This window comes from Ophidiomyces ophidiicola (genome assembly GCF_022830035.1).
Source record: "Ophidiomyces ophidiicola strain CBS 122913 chromosome Unknown scaffold_35, whole genome shotgun sequence".
NCBI lineage: Eukaryota > Fungi > Ascomycota > Eurotiomycetes > Onygenales > Onygenaceae > Ophidiomyces > Ophidiomyces ophidiicola.
In genome coordinates, this window is record NW_026054675.1 from 111428 (window position 1) to 136510 (window position 25083).

General features: G+C 53.6%; 9 protein-coding genes across 9 annotated transcripts; 6 read left to right on the forward strand and 3 right to left on the reverse strand.

The window, feature by feature from the left end:
• Positions 1–444: 444 nt before the first annotated feature.
• Positions 445–2420, forward strand: LOZ57_006063 (uncharacterized protein; the record flags this gene model as incomplete). Its single annotated transcript, XM_049255086.1, has 4 exons — positions 445–494; positions 554–635; positions 727–1785; positions 1842–2420. The coding sequence occupies 4 exons, from the start codon at positions 445–447 to the stop codon at positions 2418–2420; spliced, it is 1770 nt and encodes a 589-aa protein (XP_049105941.1).
• A 313-nt stretch (positions 2421–2733) lies between these two features.
• NPL6 (chromatin structure-remodeling complex subunit RSC7) lies at positions 2734–4755 on the forward strand (the record flags this gene model as incomplete). The annotated part of the gene is made up of 2 exons (XM_049255087.1): positions 2734–4022; positions 4113–4755. The coding sequence occupies 2 exons, from the start codon at positions 2734–2736 to the stop codon at positions 4753–4755; spliced, it is 1932 nt and encodes a 643-aa protein (XP_049105942.1).
• Positions 4756–8449: 3694 nt separating this feature from the next.
• Positions 8450–9835, forward strand: LOZ57_006065 (uncharacterized protein; the record flags this gene model as incomplete). The annotated part of the gene is made up of 1 exon (XM_049255088.1): positions 8450–9835. One exon carries the CDS (start codon positions 8450–8452, stop codon positions 9833–9835), a length of 1386 nt encoding a protein of 461 aa, XP_049105943.1.
• Positions 9836–11662: 1827 nt separating this feature from the next.
• On the reverse strand, positions 11663–13254 carry LOZ57_006066 (uncharacterized protein; the record flags this gene model as incomplete). Its single annotated transcript, XM_049255089.1, has 2 exons — positions 11663–13165; positions 13240–13254. The coding sequence occupies 2 exons, from the start codon at positions 13252–13254 to the stop codon at positions 11663–11665; spliced, it is 1518 nt and encodes a 505-aa protein (XP_049105944.1).
• A 331-nt stretch (positions 13255–13585) lies between these two features.
• Positions 13586–15031, forward strand: LOZ57_006067 (uncharacterized protein; the record flags this gene model as incomplete). The annotated part of the gene is made up of 1 exon (XM_049255090.1): positions 13586–15031. The coding sequence occupies one exon, from the start codon at positions 13586–13588 to the stop codon at positions 15029–15031; it is 1446 nt and encodes a 481-aa protein (XP_049105945.1).
• A 521-nt stretch (positions 15032–15552) lies between these two features.
• Positions 15553–16899, forward strand: LOZ57_006068 (uncharacterized protein; the record flags this gene model as incomplete). The annotated part of the gene is made up of 1 exon (XM_049255091.1): positions 15553–16899. One exon carries the CDS (start codon positions 15553–15555, stop codon positions 16897–16899), a length of 1347 nt encoding a protein of 448 aa, XP_049105946.1.
• A 711-nt stretch (positions 16900–17610) lies between these two features.
• LOZ57_006069 (uncharacterized protein) lies at positions 17611–19104 on the forward strand (the record flags this gene model as incomplete). Its single annotated transcript, XM_049255092.1, has 1 exon — positions 17611–19104. The coding sequence occupies one exon, from the start codon at positions 17611–17613 to the stop codon at positions 19102–19104; it is 1494 nt and encodes a 497-aa protein (XP_049105947.1).
• A 752-nt stretch (positions 19105–19856) lies between these two features.
• LOZ57_006070 (uncharacterized protein) lies at positions 19857–21365 on the reverse strand (the record flags this gene model as incomplete). The annotated part of the gene is made up of 1 exon (XM_049255093.1): positions 19857–21365. The coding sequence occupies one exon, from the start codon at positions 21363–21365 to the stop codon at positions 19857–19859; it is 1509 nt and encodes a 502-aa protein (XP_049105948.1).
• A 2437-nt stretch (positions 21366–23802) lies between these two features.
• LOZ57_006071 (uncharacterized protein) lies at positions 23803–25065 on the reverse strand (the record flags this gene model as incomplete). The annotated part of the gene is made up of 2 exons (XM_049255094.1): positions 23803–24760; positions 24953–25065. 2 exons carry the CDS (start codon positions 25063–25065, stop codon positions 23803–23805), a joined length of 1071 nt encoding a protein of 356 aa, XP_049105949.1.
• Positions 25066–25083: the final 18 nt, after the last annotated feature.

Genomic DNA, 25083 nt, shown 5'->3' on the forward strand with positions numbered 1-25083 from the left:
CGACGGCACGTCAACCCCCCCGCGCAGCAGCAAGCGAGAGCGGCGGCCAGCCCCAGGCGTGGGCGTCGGGTGCGCGGGGGTCGCTGCAGCCGAGAGCCCGCATCGGTGATGACAGCGAACCCTATCTATCACGTTTCAGGCCTCTGATGATGTATGTTTCCAGGGAATAATAATAGTCGTAAGGAGGAGACTATACGGCATATGGGGGGCTTCTTGCTCGGCCAGCGAGCTGACCGGCTTGGCTCGCTAGGCAGCCTTGTCGGGGCGCCTAAGCAGACGAAGCCCCGGCAGCGCTGGTCTTTATTCGCAAATACGGAGTAGTTAGTGGGCACCTAGCTGGTATGGGTGACTCAATCTCCACGCGTTGAGCGAACCCCTCATCTTCCCTTAGTTGACTACGTTTCTTGTCTGCGATCAAGATAACCAAATCAACAGACCAGCAAAATGTCTCAAGACCCTTGCCTATTCGAAAATGCCATTGAAGGGCACCCTGGGTAAGCTAGTTACCGCTATGCTGCCGTCCCGCTTCAAACTTGTGCTGACTGTTGCCTAGGTTCGAAGCTATCACGACGAGAGAGCTACAGATGATTAGAATAATGGAGGCTATAACTGATAAGCCAGGCTGGGAGATGAAGGTAGAGACTCTCTCTCTCTCTCTCTGCACAACTGGCTTGTATCTCTCTAAGCCCGACGAGACTAAATCCAGTCTGGCGTCTAAAATTGTAGGTGTTCGACGATAACATAGTGAATAAATGGCGGGCCGAGCTTGCGGCCATGGGAAATCCTCCAACGACGAAGATGGTGGACTGGATCATGGAAGAGCTCCGCTTCAAAGCGAATATGTACAATGAGATCGACATGGTCTACGTCTATGATGGCGATATTGTTAAATCCGATACCATGGTTCCGAAGTCCCTTCAGGCATCATTGAAGGCCGCGGTCGCGCCTTTGGAGAATGTCCCGGACGAGGACAAGGACTACCACCCAGGCACGAACAATCAGGTGCTTGACCTTGTGCACCCTTCTCTGTTCCCACTTGTGTATGGAAAGACGCGCGTTATCGCAGACGGATGCCTAACCGTCCAAGACGGGATCAAGCGCGCCGGGGAGGGCGAGATCGTCGAGTGGGCTGGACCCTACCCTGAAGATTCAGAGTCTTCTTTTTTTAGCCAGACGTTCCAATGGCTCCCATGCGACGTTGCTTTCGTTCCTGTCAAACGAAAAGCAGACACAGACCACCAGAAGAGCGGTGACTTGGCGCCCAACGGCGTCCGCTGTAAGATCAGCAGCTACATCAATAATCTCCACCCAGATGACCATGGCGATTTGTATTCCATCATCGAGCAGCTCATCTCTCTCTCTGTGCCGCTGTGGAACCTGACATTGTCTGGCCTGAAAGCGGAGATACGATCAAAGCGTATCGAGTATGACACCGTCACATATGACCCTGATCCAGATACGATGCCGAACTCCATGAAACCGCCGCGGATGAAGGGCGAGCATGAAAATGAGTACTGGGGCAGGCTGCATAGGTGGGAGAAGGAGATCAGGAAGCTGGTTTTGCCGGAACCGGGAGAATTCACGCCTCGCCCTGTCATTTCGAAGTATCACTTTTTAGGAGACTATAAGGGAAAGCCCAGCATGGTGCCGGAAGAGCATATTGTTGACTTATACGCGGACTATAAGGAATCTGGCATTCAAGTTATCGTGAAACTGGCAAATATCCACTTGACCCCAGACAACCCAACGTACCCAGGGGGTTCTTGGCATGTAGAGGGACAGCTGGTAATGGGCTCTTTCCTCAAGACGTTGACTCTTCTCAAGCTGACCACTACTGCTAGAACGAAAGAATATGCGCTACCGCGCTATACTACTATGACTCGGAGAACATCACAGAGTCCCGCCTCGCTTTCCGAAGGCAGATCAACGAAGAATGGGAACAAAATATCTCCTACCCGCAAGAACACCGCTCCTGGCTAAAGGAAGTGTTCGGGTTGAGAGATGGCGGCCCCATGGTTCAGGAGGTCGGCAGCGTAGTCTGCAAGGAAGGGCGTCTCCTCACCTTTCCGAACACCTTCCAGCACAAAGTCATGCCGTTTTCACTACAGGACGCCACCAAGCCCGGCCACCGGAAGATCGTCGCGCTCTTCCTGGTCGACCCCAACCTGCGCGTCCGTTCCACCGCAGACGTGCCGGCGCAGCGACGGGATTGGTGGGAGAGGGTTCTTTCTATAGACGATATCCTGGTCGGCCTGCCGCAGGAGCTCAAGGATCAGGTGGAGGACGAGCTGGAAGGGTTTATGATGTCGATGGATGAGGCGAAACAGCTCCGCCTGAAGTTGATGGAAGAAAGAAGCAGGTTTGTTACACATCACACTAGCTCAATTGAGGCGTTCGAGTTCTCGCTATGTGAGCACTGAGGTTGGACTTTGGTTAGCATTAGTAGGTAGGATAGATATCATATCCAGGCCTATATATGAAAATTCTTAGGTGATTGCATTACTTGGTCTCTGGTTTTGCACTGAGAGAATCCAGGCCCAGCCTGGGTGGGTGGAGATTACCAGATTAGGACAGGAGGGCGGGATTATCCGTCACGGGAAAATTTTGATCCGAGCTAACCACATTTAGGTTTCTTTGTCAGCAAACGTTCCGTCTGATGATTTCCTGTCATGGTGGAGCTTCAAGCAGCGCTGTTGTTTCCTGTATGGGCATTTGCTCTCACAATAGAGCACGATGGCGGCAAGACGCAAGCCAGCTACAAGAGCTGGGGCATCTTCCAGGCGTGAGCTTCAATCCTCCCCCACCATAGCTACCAGAATATCACTGACCGCCACGCAAACTGAAGGTACTACGGCAACTCCATCAAAAAGCCAGCCAGCAGATTCGGACGTAGAAATGGGCGACGTGCCGGAATCACCAGTCATTAAGAAGGCAGAAGATCCAGACGAGATCGATGCAGAAGAGCCCATCGAGCAAGGAAATCAAGCCGAAGACGAGGACGAAGGCCACGACGACGAAGACCCCGACGCAGAGCAAGCGCGAGAACGCGACGACCACGAAGGCGACGAGGACGAAGAGGACGACGAAGACGATGCCACGGGCCCGTCCACGCCCCTAGGCGACTCCGAACAGGCGTCGCGACAAGATACACCGTCGCGAACCCCGGGACGAAGCTCGGCGATCCCCACGGGCCCCCGTCGCCGGCGCCCCGGCCGGCCGCCCAAGAACAGGCCGCCGGACTGGGAGCCAGCGGGCGAGCCCAACGAGCCTCGCTCCGACAGCGGGCCTCCGCGGAAACGCGGGCGCGGGCGTCCGTCGGCGGGCGGGCGCTGGAGCAAGGCGCGCGGCGGCCCGTCGCACGTCACGCAGGTGCCCGTGGACAAGGAAGGGAACATGATGGACGTGGTGAACGACGAGGTGGACTTGCCGGAGGACGCGGCGGGGGAGGGCAAGGTGGATAAGATTGGCAATCTGCTGGGCGGGCGCGAGTACCGCGTGCGCACGTTTACGATCCTCGATCGGGGTGATCGGCTGTATATGCTGTCGACGGAGCCGGCGCGCTGCATTGGGTTTCGCGACTCGTATCTGTTTTTTCAGAAGCATAAGCTGCTTTACAAGATTATCATTGATGATGAGGCGAAGCGGAATCTGATCGAGAGGAATATCATCCCGCATTCCTACAAGGGGCGGGCGATTGGGGTGGTTACGGCACGCTCGGTGTTTAGGGAGTTTGGAGCGAAGATCATCATTGGGGGTCGAAAGGTGATTGATGACTACGAAGAGAAAGCCGCGCGGGAGCGTGGAGATGTGGAGGGTGAATTGGCCGTGCCAGAGGACATCCTGCCGGGGCCGGGCGAGACGTACGACCGAAACCGCTATGTTGCCTGGCACGGAGCCAGCAGCGTCTATCACTCCGGCGTATCGTCGGTGCCGCTGCCAGCTGGGAAAGTGGTGGACGCAAAGAAAAAGAAAGTGATTGTGACAGGTGATAACTGGATGATCGAACACGCTCGAGCAGCCAGGTATGTTTTAAACCGGGCACGAACGCATCGGCATTATCACATTGAGGCGCACGAGGCTCGTATACTAACCCAGTTATTTCCTTGCTTTAGCACGTTCAACTCGTCGCTCGTCAGCTACCGCCGTGAAACTTTGGGCGGGATCTACGACATACACACCAACCAAATGCTGTTCCCCCAGGACATGCAGCCGTCGCATATCCGAGTGGAACGCGTCAACCCGGCTGAGGCTACCGACGACCCGGCCAGCAGCGCCAACCTGATCGACAGCGCCAGTCGCGAGCTCCAGCGTCTCGAGCAAACAGCGCCAAACGGCATGCCCAAAACCAACGGCATCATGGCCAGCGACGGCGACAGCCACGGCGACGCGGACCCGGACACCGCCATGGACGACAGCAGCGCCGAAGCGCCCACCACCACCACCACCGACACCAGCGCCAGCATCTTCCCGGCGGTGGCGCCGCTGGTCCGGCGGCACTTCGCGGTGCAGGACGTCTACTACCAGGCGCCGGCGTGCACGGCGGCCAATGACGGGTCCGGGTGGTGCTCGAGCGGCATGGTCACGGTGGACCCGAACACGCGCGAGCCGGTGCTCAACCTGGACGACGCGGTGCTGCACGAGTTGCCGGCCGAGTGCCGCCAGGCGTACGTCGACGCCGCGATGCGCGAGTGGGAGTGGAAGCGACAGTTCGGCCCCGTCGAGCATGCGCCGCTGCGGTACTCCTATCTTGCGTGAAAGGATTTCTTATTTTTGTTTGTTTGTTTGGTGGGACTGATTATACTATGGGTAGAGAGCAGGCGAGAGGAGGATCTTGATTTTGATTTGTTTTTTTATCCTTTTTTCTTACATCATGAACGTTTTTCCCTCTCGGAACAGACCCGGTCTTCATTTGTTTTTCATGGCGTCTTAATCGGGGTAATATGTGTTTTTTTCCTTCTTTTTAAACGAAAACGGTTTCGGAGTTGATGGCGCCAACTAGCTGAAAAAAAAAAGGGGGGAAGGGAAGGGAAGTAGGGAGATGAGGGAGAATAAAGGAGTAAAAGACTTTTTTTTCTTTTGCCTCTGGAATGTGTTTGACCATGGACAAATTTTGAGCCTTCATGTTAGACATTATTTTAAATCACATCTCAAGCGTATTGGCCGTTCGGTGTTTGGTCGAGGGGGGCCGCTGGGTTCTTCTTAAACACGCGGGTTTCACAATCGCTGGCAGGCCTCAAAAGCAACCACAACACCCACCGTACCGAGGAGTTGCATATGTATGTATGCGCATGCGTGGGTGGGAGTTCAAGAGCTGCTGTGTACCCCGTAACTAGTGCAGCTGCACCGCGGGAGGGGTGGGCTTCGTTCCCGCGCGCGGTGAAACAATTGTCATTAGAAACCTTTTTTTTTTCCAAGAGGGGTTTTATTATGATAAAAGAATGAAATGACACAATAATAGAAGTGTATCCGTCGGTATGTAACGCGAAATATACTTACTCCGTATTTCTGTCTTATTAGGAACTACAGCGGACGGGGACTGATGTTGCATACAAACTCGATAGTGCGGATAGAGCGCCAGCAGCAGCTGCAGCAGCAGCTTCATACTACGACGGAGTACGGAGCACTAGGCCAGGACGGCGGAATCAGCCCTTCGAATAATGCGCCCGCATTATTCTCCCACGCTTGTCCACGGTGAGCGGACCACGACATGCACATGCGGTCCGTCCGACAGGGAGGCCGCGGGCGGGCGGAGAAGGGCCTTGCAGCGCCGTTCGATCTTTTTTTTTTTTTTTTTTTTTCCCTCTTCCCTCGGCTTGCTCCAGGGGCCGCACAGACCAGCCTGCCCGTCTCGTTCGACTTCTTCTAAAAACAAAGAGAGAGGGGGAGGGGGGATGTGCTGTCTCTCTTGTTTTTTTTTTTATTTTTTCGCTGCTTTGAGAGGGCTGCCGAAGGTTTGGCTGCACGTCCAGAGTCTGTCTGCCTGTCTGGCTGGGCGTGCCAGGGGGAGCGGGGGAAGATTGGGAATACCCGTTGTTGCGCTGCGACCCCGCGATGCAATAATAATAATGATGGTTAGTTATGTATGTCGCTAGCTGGAGACGGCCACGCGCATCGGAATCGCGAGGCGCATCCACGGGGGGCTGCTGCTGCTGCGCTCTGGCACGGACAGAGTCCTTTTTTATTATTATTTATTGAATATTGGATATTGGATGGAGTCGTCGCAGCGCTATTAGTCTTGCGTGGTGTTCTATTCTTGCGTTGCGGGACGATCCGCAGGCGATGATGGGCTTTGGCCCCCCCCCTCCCTCTCGGTGTGCGGTGAGTTGACTCACGCGTAGTTTGTTAGTTAGTTGGTTGGTTGGTTGGTGGCTGCGCTGTGCTGGTCTGCGGCGAGACACCCACCACCACCACCCACACACACACGGTGCGTCTCGCCAGTCCGCCCGCGGCGGCGGCGTTCGTCATCGTCATGTGCGCAGGCCCGGCTGGCAGGGCTGGACGGAGTGGCGACAGAAGATTCAGGCTCGCTGCACGTCGGCGCTGCTTGGCCGTGCGGGCGCCGCGCCAGGGCCTGGCGGGCGGTTCGTTCTGGCGAAGTTAGTAGTTGGTTTGGTTTGGGCTATTTGTCATGGCGGCGAGCCGGGCAGGCAGGCAGGCAACAGAGGGCAGGCAGCATGGTTCATCATCATCATCATCATCATCATCATCATCATCACGACGTACGGAGTCGTAGATGGGAGGATGGCGCCGTGTATATGCATGATGATATAACTATTCAGAGTCCGGCGGCCGAATCACGATCGCCGCATTTCCGCGCGCCAGCCGCACACGCACGCACGCACGCACGCCTGCACGCCCTCGGACGGCGCCGGAACAACGGGCGACGCTGGCACCGTCATCGCCGAGGAGGGGGGTAGCCAAACGGTCGCGGAACGAATCAAGGGGCGGGCGTCGCGCCCCCAGCATGGCGTCAATCCCGGGTGGGGAACGTGGCCGGGCGGCCTGCCAGCCAGCCTGCCAGTCAGCAGCAGCATCCAGCAACATAGCAGCAGCAGAGCATCAGGAGGTGGGTGGGTGTCGACGGGCCATACGAGCCGGGCAGGGCAGGGCAGGGCAGGGCAGGGCAGGGCAGCGCGGTTGCTCCCGGCAACAAGCCCAGCAGCAGCGCGGAAGACGACCGGAAGCGACGAAAGGGAACAAGAATCCTTTGGGGCCTCCACCTCCCTAACTACGGCGTGCAGCGCTGCGACGGAGTACGGAGTACGGAGTAGTTATACGGAGTGAGTCCTGTGGAAGCCGGCGCATGTGAGTCAGCCAGGCAGCCAGCAATCCAATCCAATCCTCAGACCTGCGAAATTACCGCAGCGCTAGCCGGCACCTCACTCTCACTCGCTCGCTGGCTCGCCGGGCGTTTGGGCGGTCCATGCTGCTGCTGCTGCTACTGCGGTGGCGCAGGCACACAAAAGGGCGGTATGGCGGTATGGCGGTATGGCGGTATGGCGGTATTGGCCTGGCGGTACGCCGTGTGGGGGGCGTGGTATTGCCCGTACCGCCGCCGCCCGCCGCCTGGCCCGCCCGCTGAGTAATGCGTGGGCGGCGACGCGGCAGAAAAGCCTGTCTGTCAGCCGGCCGGCGGGGCCTGCGTGACCATACCGTACCGTACCGTACGCCCGCTCCACCCGCCGCCCCCCCAGACCTCGCCCGATGCGGCCTAGCCCGCCGCCCTCACCACCGCTCCTCCTCTCGCCGCGCTGTTCTTCTTCTTCTCTTCTTCTCTTCTCCTCTTCTCCCCCTTTCAACGCCCGCTCACTCTCTCACCCTCGACTCTCCCACTCTCTCCCACACTCCCTCTCGCGCTCCACGCTGCTCTTCTCTTCATCTCGCTGTTGTCCTCGCCTCTCCTCCTCAAAACGAGCTTTTCACTAAGTCTCGTTCCGTGTTCTCCGAACTTCGCCTTTTCGCCAACCCGCCTCCTCCCCCCATCCCCCATCCCCATCCCGGTCTTGCCGCCAACCCGCTCTTCTTTTTTCTTCTCCTGATTCCCTCCCCCAGGGCTGCCCGTTCATCCTCCCGCTACTCACTGCCATCGCCATCTACTCCATCCACGCCGCTGTGCCGTCTCACTGCGCGCCTGCTCCGTGTCCTCCTCCCGTCGACTCGTCGTGCAAGCAAATCACCAACCTCCACGATCCGATGTCGCTCTGCTAGGGACGCCGCTTGTCTGTTCAACAGTCGTTGCTGGAGCTGCGGCTCGTCCGTGAAGCGTCTCCCTCCCTCCTCTCCCCCTTCACAGCTTGGAATTTGGATCAGGTGTAGAAAAGGGTACGTTCCTAACGTCCTAGTCACACCGCATCTCCCCTCCCCGCCAAGACCCCTTGTTGACCGGTATTTCTAGCTTGCGCGCCGTCTACGTCTCATCCACGACCAAGCTCCTCCCCTTCGGCTCACTATGCCCTCCTTCTACTCTGCGGCCGCCAACGGCCTCCCAACGCCGCCTCATGTCCACATGGGCAACCGCGTCGACGTCGACCAGCCGTACTTCCCGCCCGGCCTCCCACCGCCCTACTCGGCACGCTTCGCCAATGGCTGTGACCCAGTCGATCACTATTCCGCCGCCTATGGCCCGCCCGTGTCTACGCACCTGCCGCACTTGCATCCCGCACAGTCCAACCGAGACATGAAAGCTGCTTTGTTCTCGCGCCCGCAGCAGCCCCTGTACTCCTCCATCGTGACCGGTGCCCATGCGGCGTCGCTGCGCTCCAGTACTTCGCTGCCACCCATGGACAACGCAATTCCCCCCCAGTATCGCCGTCGTGAGCATTCTGGCCAGCAAGAACACAAGGCCAAGGAGCAAAAGTCCACCGGTGGCGTCGCGGCTCATTTGGACTACGATATGGATCAAATGACAGATTTTGTGGCAGAAATGGCCCAGGGAATGTATGCTTTGTACACGTCCAAGATCAGACTTTCAGATATTGACATGCTTCGAAGCGTTTACCCAGGAACAGCAGTCCCCCGCCAGTTTAGGAAATATGTCTATCAGATTCTCTCGTCCACCCGTCTTCCGAGTTCGACTATTCTCTTGGGCTTGTATTATCTTGCCTCGCGGATGCGAATGCTGTCCACTGCCGAGGTTTATGGTGCCGGATCTGGCGAAGTCTACCGCATGCTTACCGTTGCTTTGCTGCTTGGGAGCAAGTTCCTTGACGACAATACCTTCCAGAATCGCTCATGGTCTGAGGTCAGCAACATCCCAGTTGCTGACTTGAATTCGATGGAGTTGGAATGGCTCTTCGCCTTTGATTGGAGAATCCACAACCGCATCCACAACCAGAACGATGGCTTCATGACATGGAAAGCCCATTGGGATACATGGCGCGCCAAGTCGGACGCTCGTGTCTACGAATCTCGTACCAAACTTGCCCCGATCGATACCACCATTCAGCGTCATCATTCAATTCAGAAGCCACTTTTGTCGCCAGAAGGACCAATTCCTCCTCAGTACCAGCGAAGTGGATGGTTGACCCCCATGAGCTCTGATTATTCTCCTCCATCTGCGCCCCCTACTGGTCCAAATACGCCTGATTATTTCCAAGCAGCCCCATGGCCTTTCAACAATCCGCCGCCGTATTCTCGGTCCTGGGCTGTTCCCCAGCAATTTATTACCTCTAGGTCCCAGCCACCATCCTACCAGCCCACTCCGTCCTACGCCCCGGCATTCTCTGCCGCAGGCTGGCACGGACACGGCATTGCTTGTGGCTGTCTCTATTGCGCAAAGGGTCCCGACCACTATCTCTCCGGCGTACCTTTCGGTTTGCAGCCGGTCGCGGGATAAAAAAATCTTATTCTTTCGGATTCTTTCTATTTCCGTTTTTTAAACCATCTCTTTAATCACGTCCACAATATTCACGCGACGACTTAATGCATCAGTTCCAGTCAAGCGAAAATTTCAAAATCACGCACGCTTGTGTTCCGAAAAAATTTCAAGAGGATAAAAATGACCACCACAAAAATCTTTCGGTGTCAAAAAAAAGTCTTTTTGCTGGCTTTCTCGGAATCAACGAGGGGCTCGACTCGCTCGAGTCATTTTTTTTTCTTTCTTTGTCTCTTTCCTTTTCTCTGCTTTCTCGCTACTTTTTCACGTTTTATTAGGGATGGCTACGTATTTGTTTTGTTCCGCCCTGCTTTGAGAATGATTTGATGATTTCATTACTTTCGCAAACTTAACCTTTTCTTCTCTTCATTAACACTTGGTTTTTTGACCCGGCAATTCCCTTGGGGGCATTTTATCTGGTGGCGTATTTTCCTGGCATAGAACATTCCCTTTTTTCCCCTAAACCAAAATTTGTTTTAAATTTTACATGGCGTTGTATTTGACTTTTTTTTATATTTGACTGCGTTGCGAAAAATTGCTATTGCTTTTGTCCCTTGTTGGAGTTTTTTTGTCCTATGTATGAGTGCTTAATTCACTCTGCTTTCTATCCCATTTACTTGTCTGGGATGACCATGCCTTGGGCATCTGGCTTTTTACAAAATTGTTACTATTGCTTTATTTCCCATTGTTTCGCATTGTTAGTCCCTACTCTTTGATCGCGGCTTCGCTTTGCTTTTGATTGGTTTTCTCTCACGCCTCCATTCCAAAAAAATTTGGCCAAAAAAAATTACTCGGGCTCCATTGTTTTTGTTGCAACCTGGGTTTTTTTGTCATCTGAGTACTTGTAATGTTGTCGTACATTTGCCGTTTCTTCAAGATTGACTTTTCCCGCCCTTTTTTTTTCAACTTTTTATTCATTATGACTTTTCGAAAATGGCTTGTTTGATTTGGCAGAGGAAGAGATACCCTCGCTTCTTTTTTTCTTCTTGATACTCCCCCGGTATGTTTCACGGTGGTAACATTTGCTTGTCTCGAGTTCTCAGATTGCTGTCTTGTGTGGCTTTCTTCTATTCAGTTTTTACATACTCAATCAGAGAGCTACCTTGTCTTCTTCTTTCAGGACTACCGATCTGCATGTGGTCTTTCAGGACGAGGTCACGCCATTCGTGAGAATTAAAGATTGTTTTGTCCTATTTCTCCTCTTCTCTGTTTGGTGGTTTTTTTTTTCCCCTTTTGTGGGAGTGTCCCCTCGTTGACTGTTTTCTTCTTCTTTCCTCTGCGGGCATTTTTACATATTGAAAGCTTAGCTCAAAGGTACAAAACTAGTGGGAGAAATGATGAAAATACAGAAAATTTTTGGTGAGGATCAGATGAGGTTATCCTTGTTTTTTTTTTATATTTTATTTTATCATTTACAATTGCCTCTTCTGTATCCATCCATTGATGTGTTGTATCCTATACCTCTGGTGAGGTCGTGACAGGATCCTGCGATGCAAGTTCTTGTCTTGCGAATATATGTCTTAAATACTTGTATTCCCCCCATATAAACCAATATCTTGTTGTATTACTATCTACTATATATAATAGATGAGAAATATAGATCTATAGATAATGACCTATACACAATACCCCGTTATTCTTTTGTTTTTGTTGTATCCCCATCCTTTTCGCCAGTGCGGAGTATGTAGACTTTTTGTGTGGAGCATTCTTTTTTTGAAGAGCAGCGGAAGATTAGAGCAGAGAGCGACCCGCGTGACCGGTTTTCTTTTTCCTTTGCCTTTCTTCCCATCAATACACGCCCTCTTCGAAGCTCTGTTCCCGTGCCTTGATCACATCCAGCGCCTCCATCTTCTCCACTTCCCGTCTCCTCCAGCCTGACACCGCGCTTCCAGACTCCCCACCACCACCACCACCGCCCACTCTCTGCTCATCTCCCTCCTCATCATCCGACACCACCGCCGCATCACCACTCTCATCCGTATCACCCAACGAATCCGCATGCGCATGCGCATGCCCCAGCTTCCCGCCGCCGCCAAACGCCAGAATGCTGCGCGGCCGCGGTGTCTGGTCGGGATGCCGCCCGCCATCACTGTTGCTGGTCAGCGAGCGGCTGCCGCCGCTGGTGGGCGGCGAGACGGGCGCGTTTTGGTCATCATCGTCGTCGTCGTCATCGTCAAGGTGGTGTGGGTGGTGGTGGTGCGGGATCGAGGAGGAGGTCGTGGTTGAGGAGGTGAAGGAGGCGCGGCTGGTGGCGCCGCTGCGCGAGCCGCCGGCGTCGCGGCCTCCGCCGAGGTGTAGGATGGCGAGGCCGCGGGTGAGTTCGCTTTCGGGGGTGGTGGTAGGGGAGGGTTTGGTGGTGGTGAAGTTGATGGGTTCGGGGTAGGGGGTGGTGGTGTCTTGGGCTGCTGATGTTGATGCTGGCTGGGGGGTTTGTTTCTGTAGTAAGGGGGTTTTCTTTTTATATGATCGTAGGCCGTGGTTGCAGCCATCTGGGCAGCCGCCCCATCGCCTTCGCGTGGGCACGGGAGACGCAGAGGCCACGGAGCTGGCGGACGCGATGTCGGTGCCGAAGGCGGCTTCGCGGGCAGCCTTCTCCTTCTGCTTCTCCAGGTCGCGCTGCAGCTGCAGCTCGGACCAGGTGCGCAGGTTGTTCTGCAGGATATACTTGCCGTTGTCGTCGTCCTTCTTCATGACGACGAACTCGCAGTGGTTGATGTTGCGCAGGTCCTCGAAGTACTCGACGCTGAAGTGATACCACTTCATCAGGAAGATGCGCGTCATCAGGCCGTGCGTCACCAGCACGCACACGCTGGCGAAGTCGTCCTCGCCGAACAGCCGCCACAGCGACTCGTTGAAGCCGCTGACGCGGTCGTACGCATCGGCCGCCGACTCGCCGCTGGGGATGCGGTAGAAGAAGTGCCCGTAGTCCGCGCGCTCCTGCCACATGCGCTCCATGGCCGCCGAGCACGGCTGGAAATTGCCAAAGTCCTGCTCGCGCAGCCGCGGCTCCTCGTACACCTTGATGGTGTTGCGCGGGAACGGCGACGGGCTGGGGTCGTCGGCCGTCAGCGACGCCAGGATGCCCTCCGTGGTCTCGCGCGTGCGCCGGTACGGCGACGTGAAGAAGTGCAGCGTGTCGTCGGGCCGCAGCATCGCGCGCAGCCGCCGCCCGGCCTCCAGCGCCTGCCGGTGGCCCTCGGCGGTCAGCTTCACGCGGTGGTCCGGCACCGTCTGGTGGATTTCGCGGTTCTTGTTGCCTTCGGACTGTGCGTGGCGAATGAGGATGAGGAGCTGGGCCGCGACAAGAGCGTGGTTAGCAAAAGGCCAGCGTGGAGAGATATAGGGATATCGTGCTGGAGACAGACTCGAGGCTTGCCCATGATGGCGGGGAGCGGGCGATCACCACCACGGCGACGACTGAGAGCGAGAGATGGGCGGAGGAGGTGAGGTCTTGCGATCCGGTCGGCGCAGGGAGGATGCCGGGCAGGGGGGATGCAGCGTTCTTATACGACGCCGTTTATTCGATATGGGTACGCAGTAGTTATATAAGTATGTAACTAGTCGGCCAGTGAGCGACGGCGTCGACGTTGCTGACCGACAGTTGCGGTCACGGGCCAAGCGCGGCCATCGCAGGCTCATCCTCGTCCGCCGACGACGACGACAACGCACATCCTGCGCTCGCTCTGCGTCGCCTCGCATGCTCTATGCGCCATGGCCGACTCGCTATACGAGCTGCTGCTCCCGTCCCTTGACCGCCGCCCGCCGCCGCCGCCCGCCCGCGATGCCACCACCGCCCGCTACCTGGCCCGCCTGCCGACGCTCTCGCTCGCCGCGCTGGCCGACTCCGAGCCACAGTCGCTCGCGCAGTCGACGCACTCCAACCTCGTCTCGCTCCAGGCCCTCGCCAATCGCTCGCACAAGGCCTTCATCTCCTCCGCCGACCACCTGTCGTCCCTGCGCTCCTCCCTCCCGCGCCTGGCCGCCGAGACGGCGACGCTGCGCGATGCCATCCCCGTGCTCGACGAAGAGGCTGTGTGCTTCTCGTCGAGGTACAGCCGGGCCGGCGAGAACCCGATTCTGGACCGCAGGAAGAAGGCCATGCAGCTGGCTCGCAATGCGGACCGCCTGTCGGACATCTTAGAGCTCCCGGCTCTGCTGTCGACGGCCGTCTCGTCCTCCTCGATCAATGCTACTGCTGCAGGCAATGCTGCGGCTAGTACGAATTACTCGTCGGCCCTCGATTTGTTCGCCCATATCAAGCGACTACAAGCGCTCTATCCCGACTCGCCATTGATGCGGGACGTATCTCGTCAGGCTGAAGATGCGATGAGAGACATGACCAGCAGCCTAATCGCCAGCCTCAAGGTACAGAATATAAGACTGGCCGCGGCCATGAGGACGGTGGGCTGGCTTCGCCGCGTGGCGCCAGAGCTAGAGCGCCCCGCAAGCAACGAAGGGACCTTTGGGGCCCTGTTCCTGGTCTGTCGATTGGCGAATTTGCTCAAGATGCTGGGCGCCTTGGAGCCCTTACGCGAGCTTGCTGACTTGGAGACAGAGAAACGGCTACAAGCGGGTGGAAATCAGAGCGACGCCAAAAATGGAGCTAAAAATCTATGGGCGAGCGGGCAGCAGACAGAGCGGTTTCTCAAGAGATACATTGAGATTTTTAGAGAACAGAGCTTTGCTATTGTGTCCTTATACAAGAACATTTTTGCACCCGCACCATTGGAATCTGGAACTATACCAGACGGGGGAAGCCCCGAAGGAGACAAGTCAGCCAAAGAGGAACCTAGCAAAAGGGACGACACGCTATCTCAGCTGCCTTCCGCGCTAGCTACATTCCCCATGCACCTGTCACAGCTTCTTCTGGATACTCTTTCGACATACCTCCCCAATGTCCAAGACAAAGGGTCACGCGAGAGCCTGCTCACGCAGGTCCTTTACTGCGCTGCCAGCTTAGGTCGACTTGGCGGAGACTTCAGCATGATTTTGTCATTCCTCAGTGGAGATGATGGCGATTCTGACGGCGACGGCGACGACGACGACGACGAAGAGCCCGTCGACGCGGATGTAGTGCCTGAATGGGAGAAAGCGATGAAGCAGCACCGTATGCTGGCAGAACGCCTGGATTCGCTCACGTCCAAGGCGGTGAGCTAGGCATCTAGGCCAATAGGAGCGCGGGTCTAGCCGTCATGATTAGATAATGTAACACTTAATTAGGACTAGCGGTGTCTTAGTCGCCCCGGAAAGGGATTCCGGGTCTTACCGTTTCCGTACTAGCGTAGCCAAGCCATCCACGGAGCCTAAATACTTGGCGCTGATTGGCTCCACGGCCGCCGTTCATCCCCTCCCGCCGCCTGAAGCGCCTTTGGCTGCGATCCCGCTTGCTTGACTTCCTTGTCCGCGGCCTGAGAGTCCTGGTCTGCCCGCGGTTATGCTGCTGGCTTTGGGCATTGGGTACATTTTCCTTTGCCAGGGCTATGTTTGTGCTCCTGTGAGCTCTTCTTTCTCCTTGTCTGCCTTTCATGGGCATCCATAGATAATTTCCCATCGCTTTCTCTCATTTCGTGATTTAAGTAAATTGAGTGAATGGCTTTAAGGGTTGTCCGGCCGCTCTGAAAAGTCGTTGTTTATCATTATTCTTGTATCATAGTTACTATTTCCTCCATACCTCTCGAATGGCCGCTGTTTCCACTACGTCCGCCTTCGCTGGTGGGCTGATTGACCCGTCCAAACAGGCGGAATATCCTATTCTTCTCGGGGACAAACTGGCTGGCAAGCCCTCTTCGAGACAATCCCGCTTCGTCAATGTCGCCTACAATTACAAAGCGAAATCTGCCTCGCCACAGCAGAAAACAACCATTACAAAGGGCAATACGCCAGACCTCTACCAGCTGACGATTCAAGATAAAGCCAGCAATGCGGAGCGGACTAATTTAACGTACCTTTACCATGGAAGCGTTGATCCTGCATCTTCCGTGTCGGAGCCGGAATCAAGCAATCTAGTACTTGTTTTTGACCCAAAACGCAAAGCCTTCATACTCGAGCCGGTCTCGACAAAGCTAAACTTCAACCTGCGCTCTGCACCCGGAAAGACTGACAAACAAGTGGCAGAACAATATGAGCAACTTAATACATTGTCAAACCATGAAAGAGACGATAGCAGCAGAGAAGACGATGATGATGCAGCTGATGAAGGCAACCCCTACGATTTTAGACACTTCCTACCGAAAAGTGAACCGTCCAGTGCCAAAAATACCGACTACACTCCCCCGAAAAACGGCCACGACTCTCATAATCCCCCGAATAAAGCACCCACGCACTTGACTCCTGCTGCAGCCTTGAACGCCTTACCACCTAAAACGAAGCCTCCTCCAAAACCTAAGCCTCAAGTTAACCCTCTCCGGCCTCAGCCAAAACGAGTTACCAAAGCTGCGATGGCCAAAAACGCAAGTGCACCCAAGTCCAAGCCGAAACCAGCCCCTATCGTTGAGCCCGAGCCGCCTGTTGTCGAGTCACCACCATCAGAACCAGAACCAGAACCGAAACCAACACCTCCAGAAACGTCGTCGAGTAACAATATAATAGTAGATGGCGATTTAATCATCGACATGGGCTCTCCTCCGCCAGAAAGACCAAAGTTCAAGCTTAACCCACGCCATTTTGCTTCGAACAATACGTCTGCCAACGAAGCAGGAAGCGATGAAGAGGAGGACGTTCGATCACCGTCGCCGCCAAGATTAGCTGGGAGCCGGGTATGGCAGAACCACGCTTCGCAACAGTACGATGGGCATGATGAGGAGGAAGAGGAAGAGAGTGATGAAGATGCAGGCGAAGTCGAACCGGAAACCAACGACTACATGGCTGACGATGACGACCTAGCCGCCGAGATGGAAGCTGCATTCGAGGAGAGTGCTAGGGAAGAGGAAGAAGAGAGAGCCAGAAATTTACTCCTACAGCAACAGCAGCAGCAGCGACTACATGTTGTGAGTGACGAGGAAAGCGAAATTAGCGAAGAAGAGTGATATTTGTATCTATTTTGCGGGCCTACGGGCCATCAATCTGAGCGGCTGACTCAACTTTTTTTTTGGGAGGGAGTTTGAAAATCGGGAGTTTTAGATGCATTTGAGAACCACTTTTTTTGAAGAGTCTTGACACGGCATATGCCAAAGTACCCAGTTGGCACTACGCAAGAGCCGATTTTGCATGTATGTATCATAGCCACAAGAGCAGATATTTTAACAATAACAGACTTGTTTCGCATTCATTTTATCCATCCATCCATTACGGAGTACGGCGTGAATGTCTTGCATCGGGCCATTTTTGATATTGATCGGCACGGAGTATCTTTCCTCCGACAGCCTGCTTAAGGCGCGTCTCGTCGGTATCTCCTACGCTCAACCCGAATTTCACTCCTCACCCCGTGGGTGCTTCTCACTTTTTTCAATGACTACACCGAGGTACTTCATTCAATTTTCTCTCGTTTTATTGTCCGGTATCTCAAAATTTTCCTGAAGCCGATTGCGCTCCCATAGCTTCACATTTATGACATCAGAGTTCCTTCCATGTCTCTCTGCCGTTGACTGCTAAGGAGAGGGGGAAATTAATATCCACTCCTTATAGGGAGTTGAACGCCCTCAGAACTCCTGATTTTCCCCTACGGCTTACCGGGAAGGGGAATCTGAGAGGCTCAAACCCGAAAGCTATAATCCGCCCTGTTACTAAACGCATATAAAATGCCTTCGTTCTCTTCCAATAGTGGATCCTCTGCTCCTCCGGTTCCTGGCCCTTCGAATCCCGTCCTCTTGGCCGCACAATCGCAATGGCTCTTCACTGACGCGGAGCTTCTTCGAACTCCGTCGGCTCTCGATGGCATGGCTGTTGATAGTGAGCATATGAGCCGAGGGAAGGGCGTGAATTTCATCATGCAGGTTGGGATTCTGCTGAAGCTCCCGCAGCTTACGCTTTGCACGGCTAGTGTCTATCTTCACCGGTTTTTTATGCGATATAGTATGGTGGATTTGCCACAGCGGTCCGGAATGCATCCGTATTCGGTCGCGGCTACGTCGCTGTTTCTGGCGACTAAGGTGGAGGAGAATTGCCGGAAGATGAGGGAGTTGATAATTGCGTGCTGTAGGGTGGCCCTGAAAAAACCAAATGTCGTGGTGGACGAGCAGTCGAAAGAGTTCTGGAAGTGGAGGGATACGATTTTACATAACGAAGATCTGTTGCTGGAAGCCCTGTGTTTTGATCTTCAGTATGAGCAGCCATACCGGCTTCTTTACGACTTCCTTTGTTATTTCAAAAAACAGAATGATAAACCGCTACGAAATTCGGCGTGGGCATTTGTCAACGACTCCATCTATACAGTATTATGTTTGCAGTTCACTTCTCGAAAAATCGCTGCCGGCGCTCTTTATGCGGCAGCTAGACATTGCAATGCTTCTTTTCCTGATGACGATGCTGGCCGTCCGTGGTGGGAACAACTAGATGTCAACCATGAAGACTTGAAGAGAACGTGCAATAAAATGGCGGAGTTCTATGAGAAGTCTCCAATACCAAAACCGGGGCTGAATTACCCATCCGTTTCTGGAAACGAAGAAGAATCAACCGACAGAACGCGCCATCCCGCTCGTAAGGAAAACGAGAATTCGGAAGACCACGATGCCGATGATTCCAACGGTTCTCTGTCGCCCGGGGAAATCAGCGAACGAAAGCGCGACAGAGATGAAGGGGAGATTTCTCCCACTAGAGAAACCACTACGACTGGCGTTAGCCCGTCATCTTATGGAAAGTATCGTAATGAAGAAAGGCGGTCTCCGAAACGCCAGAAGCGGGATGAAGACGAATGTCACATTCCTCCGAATCCTTCCAGCAGGCATCCTCAATCTCAAACGCACCCGTTACCACTGTCAAACACTTCACCCAACCCTCTTCCTGCCAACGGCCCTAAAGCTTCTGCGACTGAGAGCAATAATCCTATCGCGTCTCATAAAGCGATGCTAGCAGTATCAGCTTCAAGTGATCCGCATCGGATAAATAGGCAATTAGATGGACAGGACAACACTGAGCAAAAAAAGCCGCCGGATTTTTCGCCGGCTAGAAGCACTACCCATACTGCTACAGACAAGCCATGGCCATCCCATGTTCCTGCTAGCTACCATCGTCATAAAGACGAGATGCTTCCTCGCCCTCCGAGTAATCTTCCTCCTAAGCCTCCTATTGCTTAGAAGCATCGGTAGCGAGGAAAATACGACATGCTGTGCATGTTGAAGTAGTTGGTTTACGAGGCGTAAAATAATGAAGGGCCTTTCTTTTAATACCCTGGTTATCGATGGCGGAGTTTGAACATAGTGTTTGCTAGGGGAAAAGCCCTTGATATTTGTATTGTTATAAGTACAGTGCAAAAATGACATGAATAACACTAAACTCCATCCCAAACCCCAAACCGAAAGGTAAATTTTTCGTAGAAAAAGGAAAAGGGCAAAAGCCGACTAATTATCACCAGGATACAGGTCAGACAAAATTTCTTTTGGGTCGGTTTTCATTACCAGTATCAGGAACCAGGACAAAGTGTGGTAGGAATACAATAACCGAGGAAGAGTAGAGAAGAAGAACATATAACCGGATTGGTGGTAGAACATAAGTCAGAGCGGAGAGTATGTTGGAGGCAGGTCTTAACAACATCGCTTGAACAATCCATTAAATGTCATATTTTAAGTCAAAAAAGCGAAGAAAATAGACAGATAGGACAGGGAAGTACTTCCAGTCAACGCTAGAGTTCATCTAATAATACATGCGAAAGGCCCATGGCAAGATTGAAAAACGCCATGATGAATGACACCTAAAAATACAGCGAGCATAGTGAATAAAAAAAAACGAAAAATAAAAAAGGGAAAGAGAAAAAAAAAATAAAGAGTCGTAAGAGGTCGTTGATAGATTGAAGATAAATAGGAAAGGGAGATCGGTTGGGCGATCGCGGTCAAACGTCGGCAAATATGGCGTCCAGCTCCTGGATGTCAATCGCCTCGGGACTTTGGAGGTCCAGCCACGAATCGAGGCCAGCATCGAGATGGAAATCAAACCCGGTGCTGAGCATGTCTAGTGACCGCTTGCAGCCAGTGATGGTGGTGCAAGGGACACCGGTTGATGTGCTGGCACCGTCGATAGGACTGGTGATGGCCAAATCATCGATTTCAACATCTGAAGTTGTGCTTGATGCGGATGACGACAAGCACAAGTCAGAGGATTCGGACGGCGAGGGCGGTGTACCCAAGATCTCAGCGTTTGAAGAGTCAACATCAGCGCTGGCCTCGCTTCGGATCATGTGGGACGAAAAATAGTCGTAATCATGGCCCTGAGAGTGCTCTTCATGTGATGCAAAACAATCCTCTATGGTTGCTTCCACTCGCACCTCGTCGCCGCCCTCCTGGCTGGGGTCTAAGTTCTGATGACCAGCCTGTTTCGTCACCGCTTCTTCTACCGACGACGTTCGCTCCCGGACCGCACTGGCGGTCATGGTGAACTCCTTTTCGTCGCCTTCCAAAGGCGGTGAGACCGCGCGGCTGCTGTGTGATAGGCTGTAATTTTGCGCAATTCTATTTCGAACTGAGTAACTACCAGTGGGGGTTGGTGGTCTCCCAGGCGCACAGTCCTCTATTAAAACGGGATCATCCTGCTCAAATGCCGGGGTAGAAAGGTCTACTTCGGGACTTGGACTCATGCGCGATCGTTCTGGGTAGTCGTCCTCATCGTCAAGGTCGACGCTAGCATTTGAAGGGCTGGGGGTAAGGTGCTTTACCCCGGCGAGCGTCGAGATAATATCGCTCGAGTCTTCCGGTAAACCTTGCGCGGGCGAATTGGTAAGGTAAAAAAATACCTTTCGCGGATGCACTTGTATGTGCTCTTTGGCGATCGGGCAGGGAGCAAGAGCACTCCAAGGGCGTTTCAGATACAAGCTTAGGCGGGATGAAATTAAGGCAGCCGCATTCGCTGAGCTGTATGGTTTATTAGTAAAGCTTAATATGGGAGGAGTCGGGGGAAGGGAAAAAGAATCAGCCACGAACTTTGCGATTGTCTCGTTTTTCGCCGACAGAACAGTGGCGAGCTCTTTGATGAGATGGGGCCTGTTTCCCGTTTTTTCCAGTTGCTCGATAACGGCGATGATAATGTCGTCGCTTATGCCCTCTGTATCGATCTTTGCGACGATTCCCAGGTCTGCTGGCGAAGGCGGTGGCGTTTGACCGTAGGCTCCAGCGACACGCGCGCCGGTTTTCCGGACGTGTATTTGCTCCTCAAGAGACGACGATGCCGCAGATTGCGATTCAGAGTCGTGTGACCTTTTGACCTTTTTAGGCGGCGGTTGGTTTTCGCTAGCAGCGGCACTTTGCGCTTTGGACGCGGAGAGCGAGCGATGGGAACGCGATGTGTTGGGGAGCTGGATGCCGAGAGAAGGAAGAGAAAGCGATTTTCGACGGGTGTTGTAAGGCATGTTGAAATAATGAGCGCAAGCAGATAGTAATTAGACAGAGATTGAAAACAAGAGGAAAATCTGGGTGTATTTGTTATGTTTGAAGAAATGTTTGGAGTGCAATTTTAGGGGAGAAGGGTAGAGCTGAGTGGTAGGCTGAAAAGAATCAAGGACAAAGGAAGGCGATCAAGGAAAAAAAGCAGTCAGGAAAGGATCGGTGCTTTGGCTTGCTTGTGGGTTTCACCCAGGAGATTATGGGCCGTTTCACGTTGGTGTGATTGGATATTCGTGGAGGATGTGTGGATCGGGGTGCATCGTGGGAAAAAGCCGAAGCGCACGCACTAGAAAAAGCAGCTCTCCACCGTCTGAACAGTAGTGAGCAGGGGGCGTCGAGCTTAGCGGTCGCTGGTGCTTGGGCGGATCCAGTTGTGGCGGTTGAGAGAACAAGAACCCTGTCCGTCCCAATCAGCTCGCATGGCGAATGCTTGGACTTAAGACCAGGAGCGCCGAGGTTTGAGCTCGCAAATGTCACACCGTTTTTGCAAGAGAGACCGGCTCTGAGTAGCAAGCAAACATCGTCTCTGGATCAAAAGGACAGCCTCTCACTTTCAGAAACGGTCAAAGAAATGCCGGCGCAGCCACCCGGCTCTATCGGTACAGACGGCGAACTCAGCCTGCCAGAAGCGAAGGCAAAAACGCGCATCGATGACGAGACTGGGTTGACACAGCAACCAATCCGCGAAACATAGTTTTCTGATTCGCCTTTTGGCCGAGCCTTTTTTCGTTGAACGTTATGTGGAAAGTTAAGGCTGCGGAAGTTAATAGGATCGTGCTTATGTGATCGCGTTGGACGAAAAGCAGCCGCTCACGATGCGAAGAGAAATCAAGAAATATCGATGCAATAACGCACCTACCATTTCAGGGACCCTCGGAAAGCACGTATGCTCACCTCACCATACTTCGTACTAAGGGGCGCCTGGGAGCTGAGTATAAGCCCGCTTGGCCGGATAGCGAAAATGGCGTCGAGGGCTGCATAATATGTATGCACTCCGTATGCAGGCACTTGGCCAATGCGAAGGCAAAATTCACGGTTGCCTGCACGGAGCACGGGGAATTGCAGGAAGAGCTCCAAATCCTCCTTACGGAGTAGATGGAGAGGTACGGAGTACCCCGTAGGTACCACACTGAGCACTGGGCAAGTCCTCTCCTTCATCGTGTCGTGTGCCATCTGTAACATGACCCCAAAAAAAGGCGGCGCAGTCTTTCGCCCAAACCTTCTTCTGATCAGTCATTTCAACTGGGGCCAGTTTTCCCGCAGTGCGAGCTCGAGGCTCCAGGGTGCGTCTCAACCCCAGTCCGGTGGGCCCCCCAAAGTTTGAAGGTCGTTCAAATATCATCAGGGGATTGCAGCGTTCCCCGACCAACTGAAAAAATATTTTAGTTTCGACTGCAGTGGACAACCCAAAACCGGTACCGCTGTATCACCGCCCAAGCACCAGGAGTCACATTTTTTTCTTGTTGTGGCCAGGTATGGCTTTGGCGTACATACGTAACTAGTGGAATGGATCTGTCAGCAAGCGGCCGCCGCCTCGCCGGCCTCTAATAATGAAGTCTGTTCTCAGTGCGTACCCCGAACCAGTTTTTCGGTTGAGTTTGTCGAAATCTTATTGTTGGCGTTTCTATTTGCAGAGAGTCGAGGAGGCGGAAACGCACCTGTCACATCGCATGATGTGCGGAGAAGGTTCGGGTGATCTTCGGTTGCTGGAAAGCCGTGAAATGCTTCTGTGCTGGTCTGGAACGGCCACTATCTCGTGGATCTTGCGGTTGAACCGCTGAGGGCTTCAGGGCTGAGGCGTTGAGAGTGCGCATTTCCCGTTCGGGCCAGCTCTCGTGACATTCATCCATCCCCCCATGCGAAGAGCGTCCAGCCTCTGCCTTTCTCGAGCACAATACTTCGTGCGGTTTACACATATACGGAGTACTCAGTACTCAATACTCTGTAGATCATGCATCTTTGTGAACTCTGCTCGCACCACCATAGCTTCGTGGGTACCGAGTCCTTCTGCGCCGTCCAAGAATTGCACCTTGTGGCAATATCCAGTGCCGCTTTATGTCACAGCTCAATATTGGTATCGCTTTGAAGATTACTTTGTAGAAAAAACTTGATCTACTACCTTGATAAGTCTACGTGGCGTCTGACGTCTGCTTCTGGCCCCGCTGGAGATCGGATGATATCTCGATCTAGAGAATGCGGCCCTCCACGTTTTCAAGGACGTCTACTGTGGATATACATACATTAATCCCCAGGCCTACATCCTGAGTAACTACTCTCACATTGACCATGAACTTTAATGTTAATCAACAGCCTGTTTATCCAATGTGCGCCTGACATGCATATACAGTGGGTATTTTTATAACAAAACAAAACCAAATTTCAATAAAGAAAATAGGAACATGATTACTTCTGAGCCCAGGGAGACAAACTACCCTCAGCCACAGAGCTTCCGTGGTTCTTGTGCTCAACCTCCTTTTTCGGACGCAGGACATATCTCCATGTCGTGCCCAAGTGCCATCTCTTAGACTCTACCACTTCAAGCCCGCTTTTCTGAACAATATCCCCAATATCCTTATTCCACCAACATCCATGTTGGTCTGCATGCGCAGGAGCAAGATCATCTAGGAGTCTATTGACCCATGCATAATATGAGCGGCCATGCTCGAGTAAGACAATGCGACCCTTTTCAGGTTCTGTAATGTCTGCAAGATGTTTCAGGAATGCAACCGGATCAGCAATGGAACAAAGCCCCATGGTCTGAACAACAGTATCAAATTTAGGCCCATTCGTTCCCATGGGGATTGTCATTGTTGTTCCTGTTGGAGGAAGAATAGGGTCCATCGCGTCCTGTGTCCGGAAAACAACTTGTTTAAACGCTGGGTATTTCGCCTCGAACTTCTCTCTGGCAACCTGAACCATCTCCCCACTCTGGTCCACAAAGGTGACTGATCTACAGCCGCGAAGCGCTGCTTTTCCAGCTGCATCCATCCCCCGCCTTTCACCTAGAAGGTAGTAATCCATATTTCGACCCGTGCCGCAACTGACTTCCAGCACATTCCCTCTAGCCATTTCAATTATCTCTTTCCGTCGCTTCCCAAGTCTCATAAGCATCTCTGCCGTGTTCACTTCAGAGTCGTATGTTCGAGCGGATCGGTCATATCGGTCGGTCAGATTAAGGGGCACGTCGAGTGACCGTGAGGCCTCGACGGCTTTCTTGTAGCTCACGAGCAGGTAGGTTCCATAAGTCGAAAAGGCAAAGACCGCAACCGCGGCTAGTGTGAGCATCTTGGGCCGAACAGACGGTGGATTCGAGGGTGTTGGCGATGCGGGAGAGGCAATGGGGGTATGCTTTTGCGCAACTCTGAGGGCGCATGACTGTTAGCTATAGGACACATCGAGACGGCGCAATTGTCGAGCTCATTGGGCAAATCATGTAGGCAATGCATAAATGAGAGAGGAAACAAAGCGCAGTAGTCGGATCGTACCGGCGCCCTCCTACACAACCAAGAGTATTCGTTCAAAGCAAAGACAGCTTTCGCGGTTTCACACTGACCTCCGGGGAGCCGCAGCGGCGGGTAGCGCGTCGACAGGCGGCCTCCGTCGCATCGTGAGGCCGCTTTGTTTCGCGCCAGCCTTGCCCAGCAGCCGTTTGGCGGCCGGCGACATCGTGTGCAGCAAAGACTA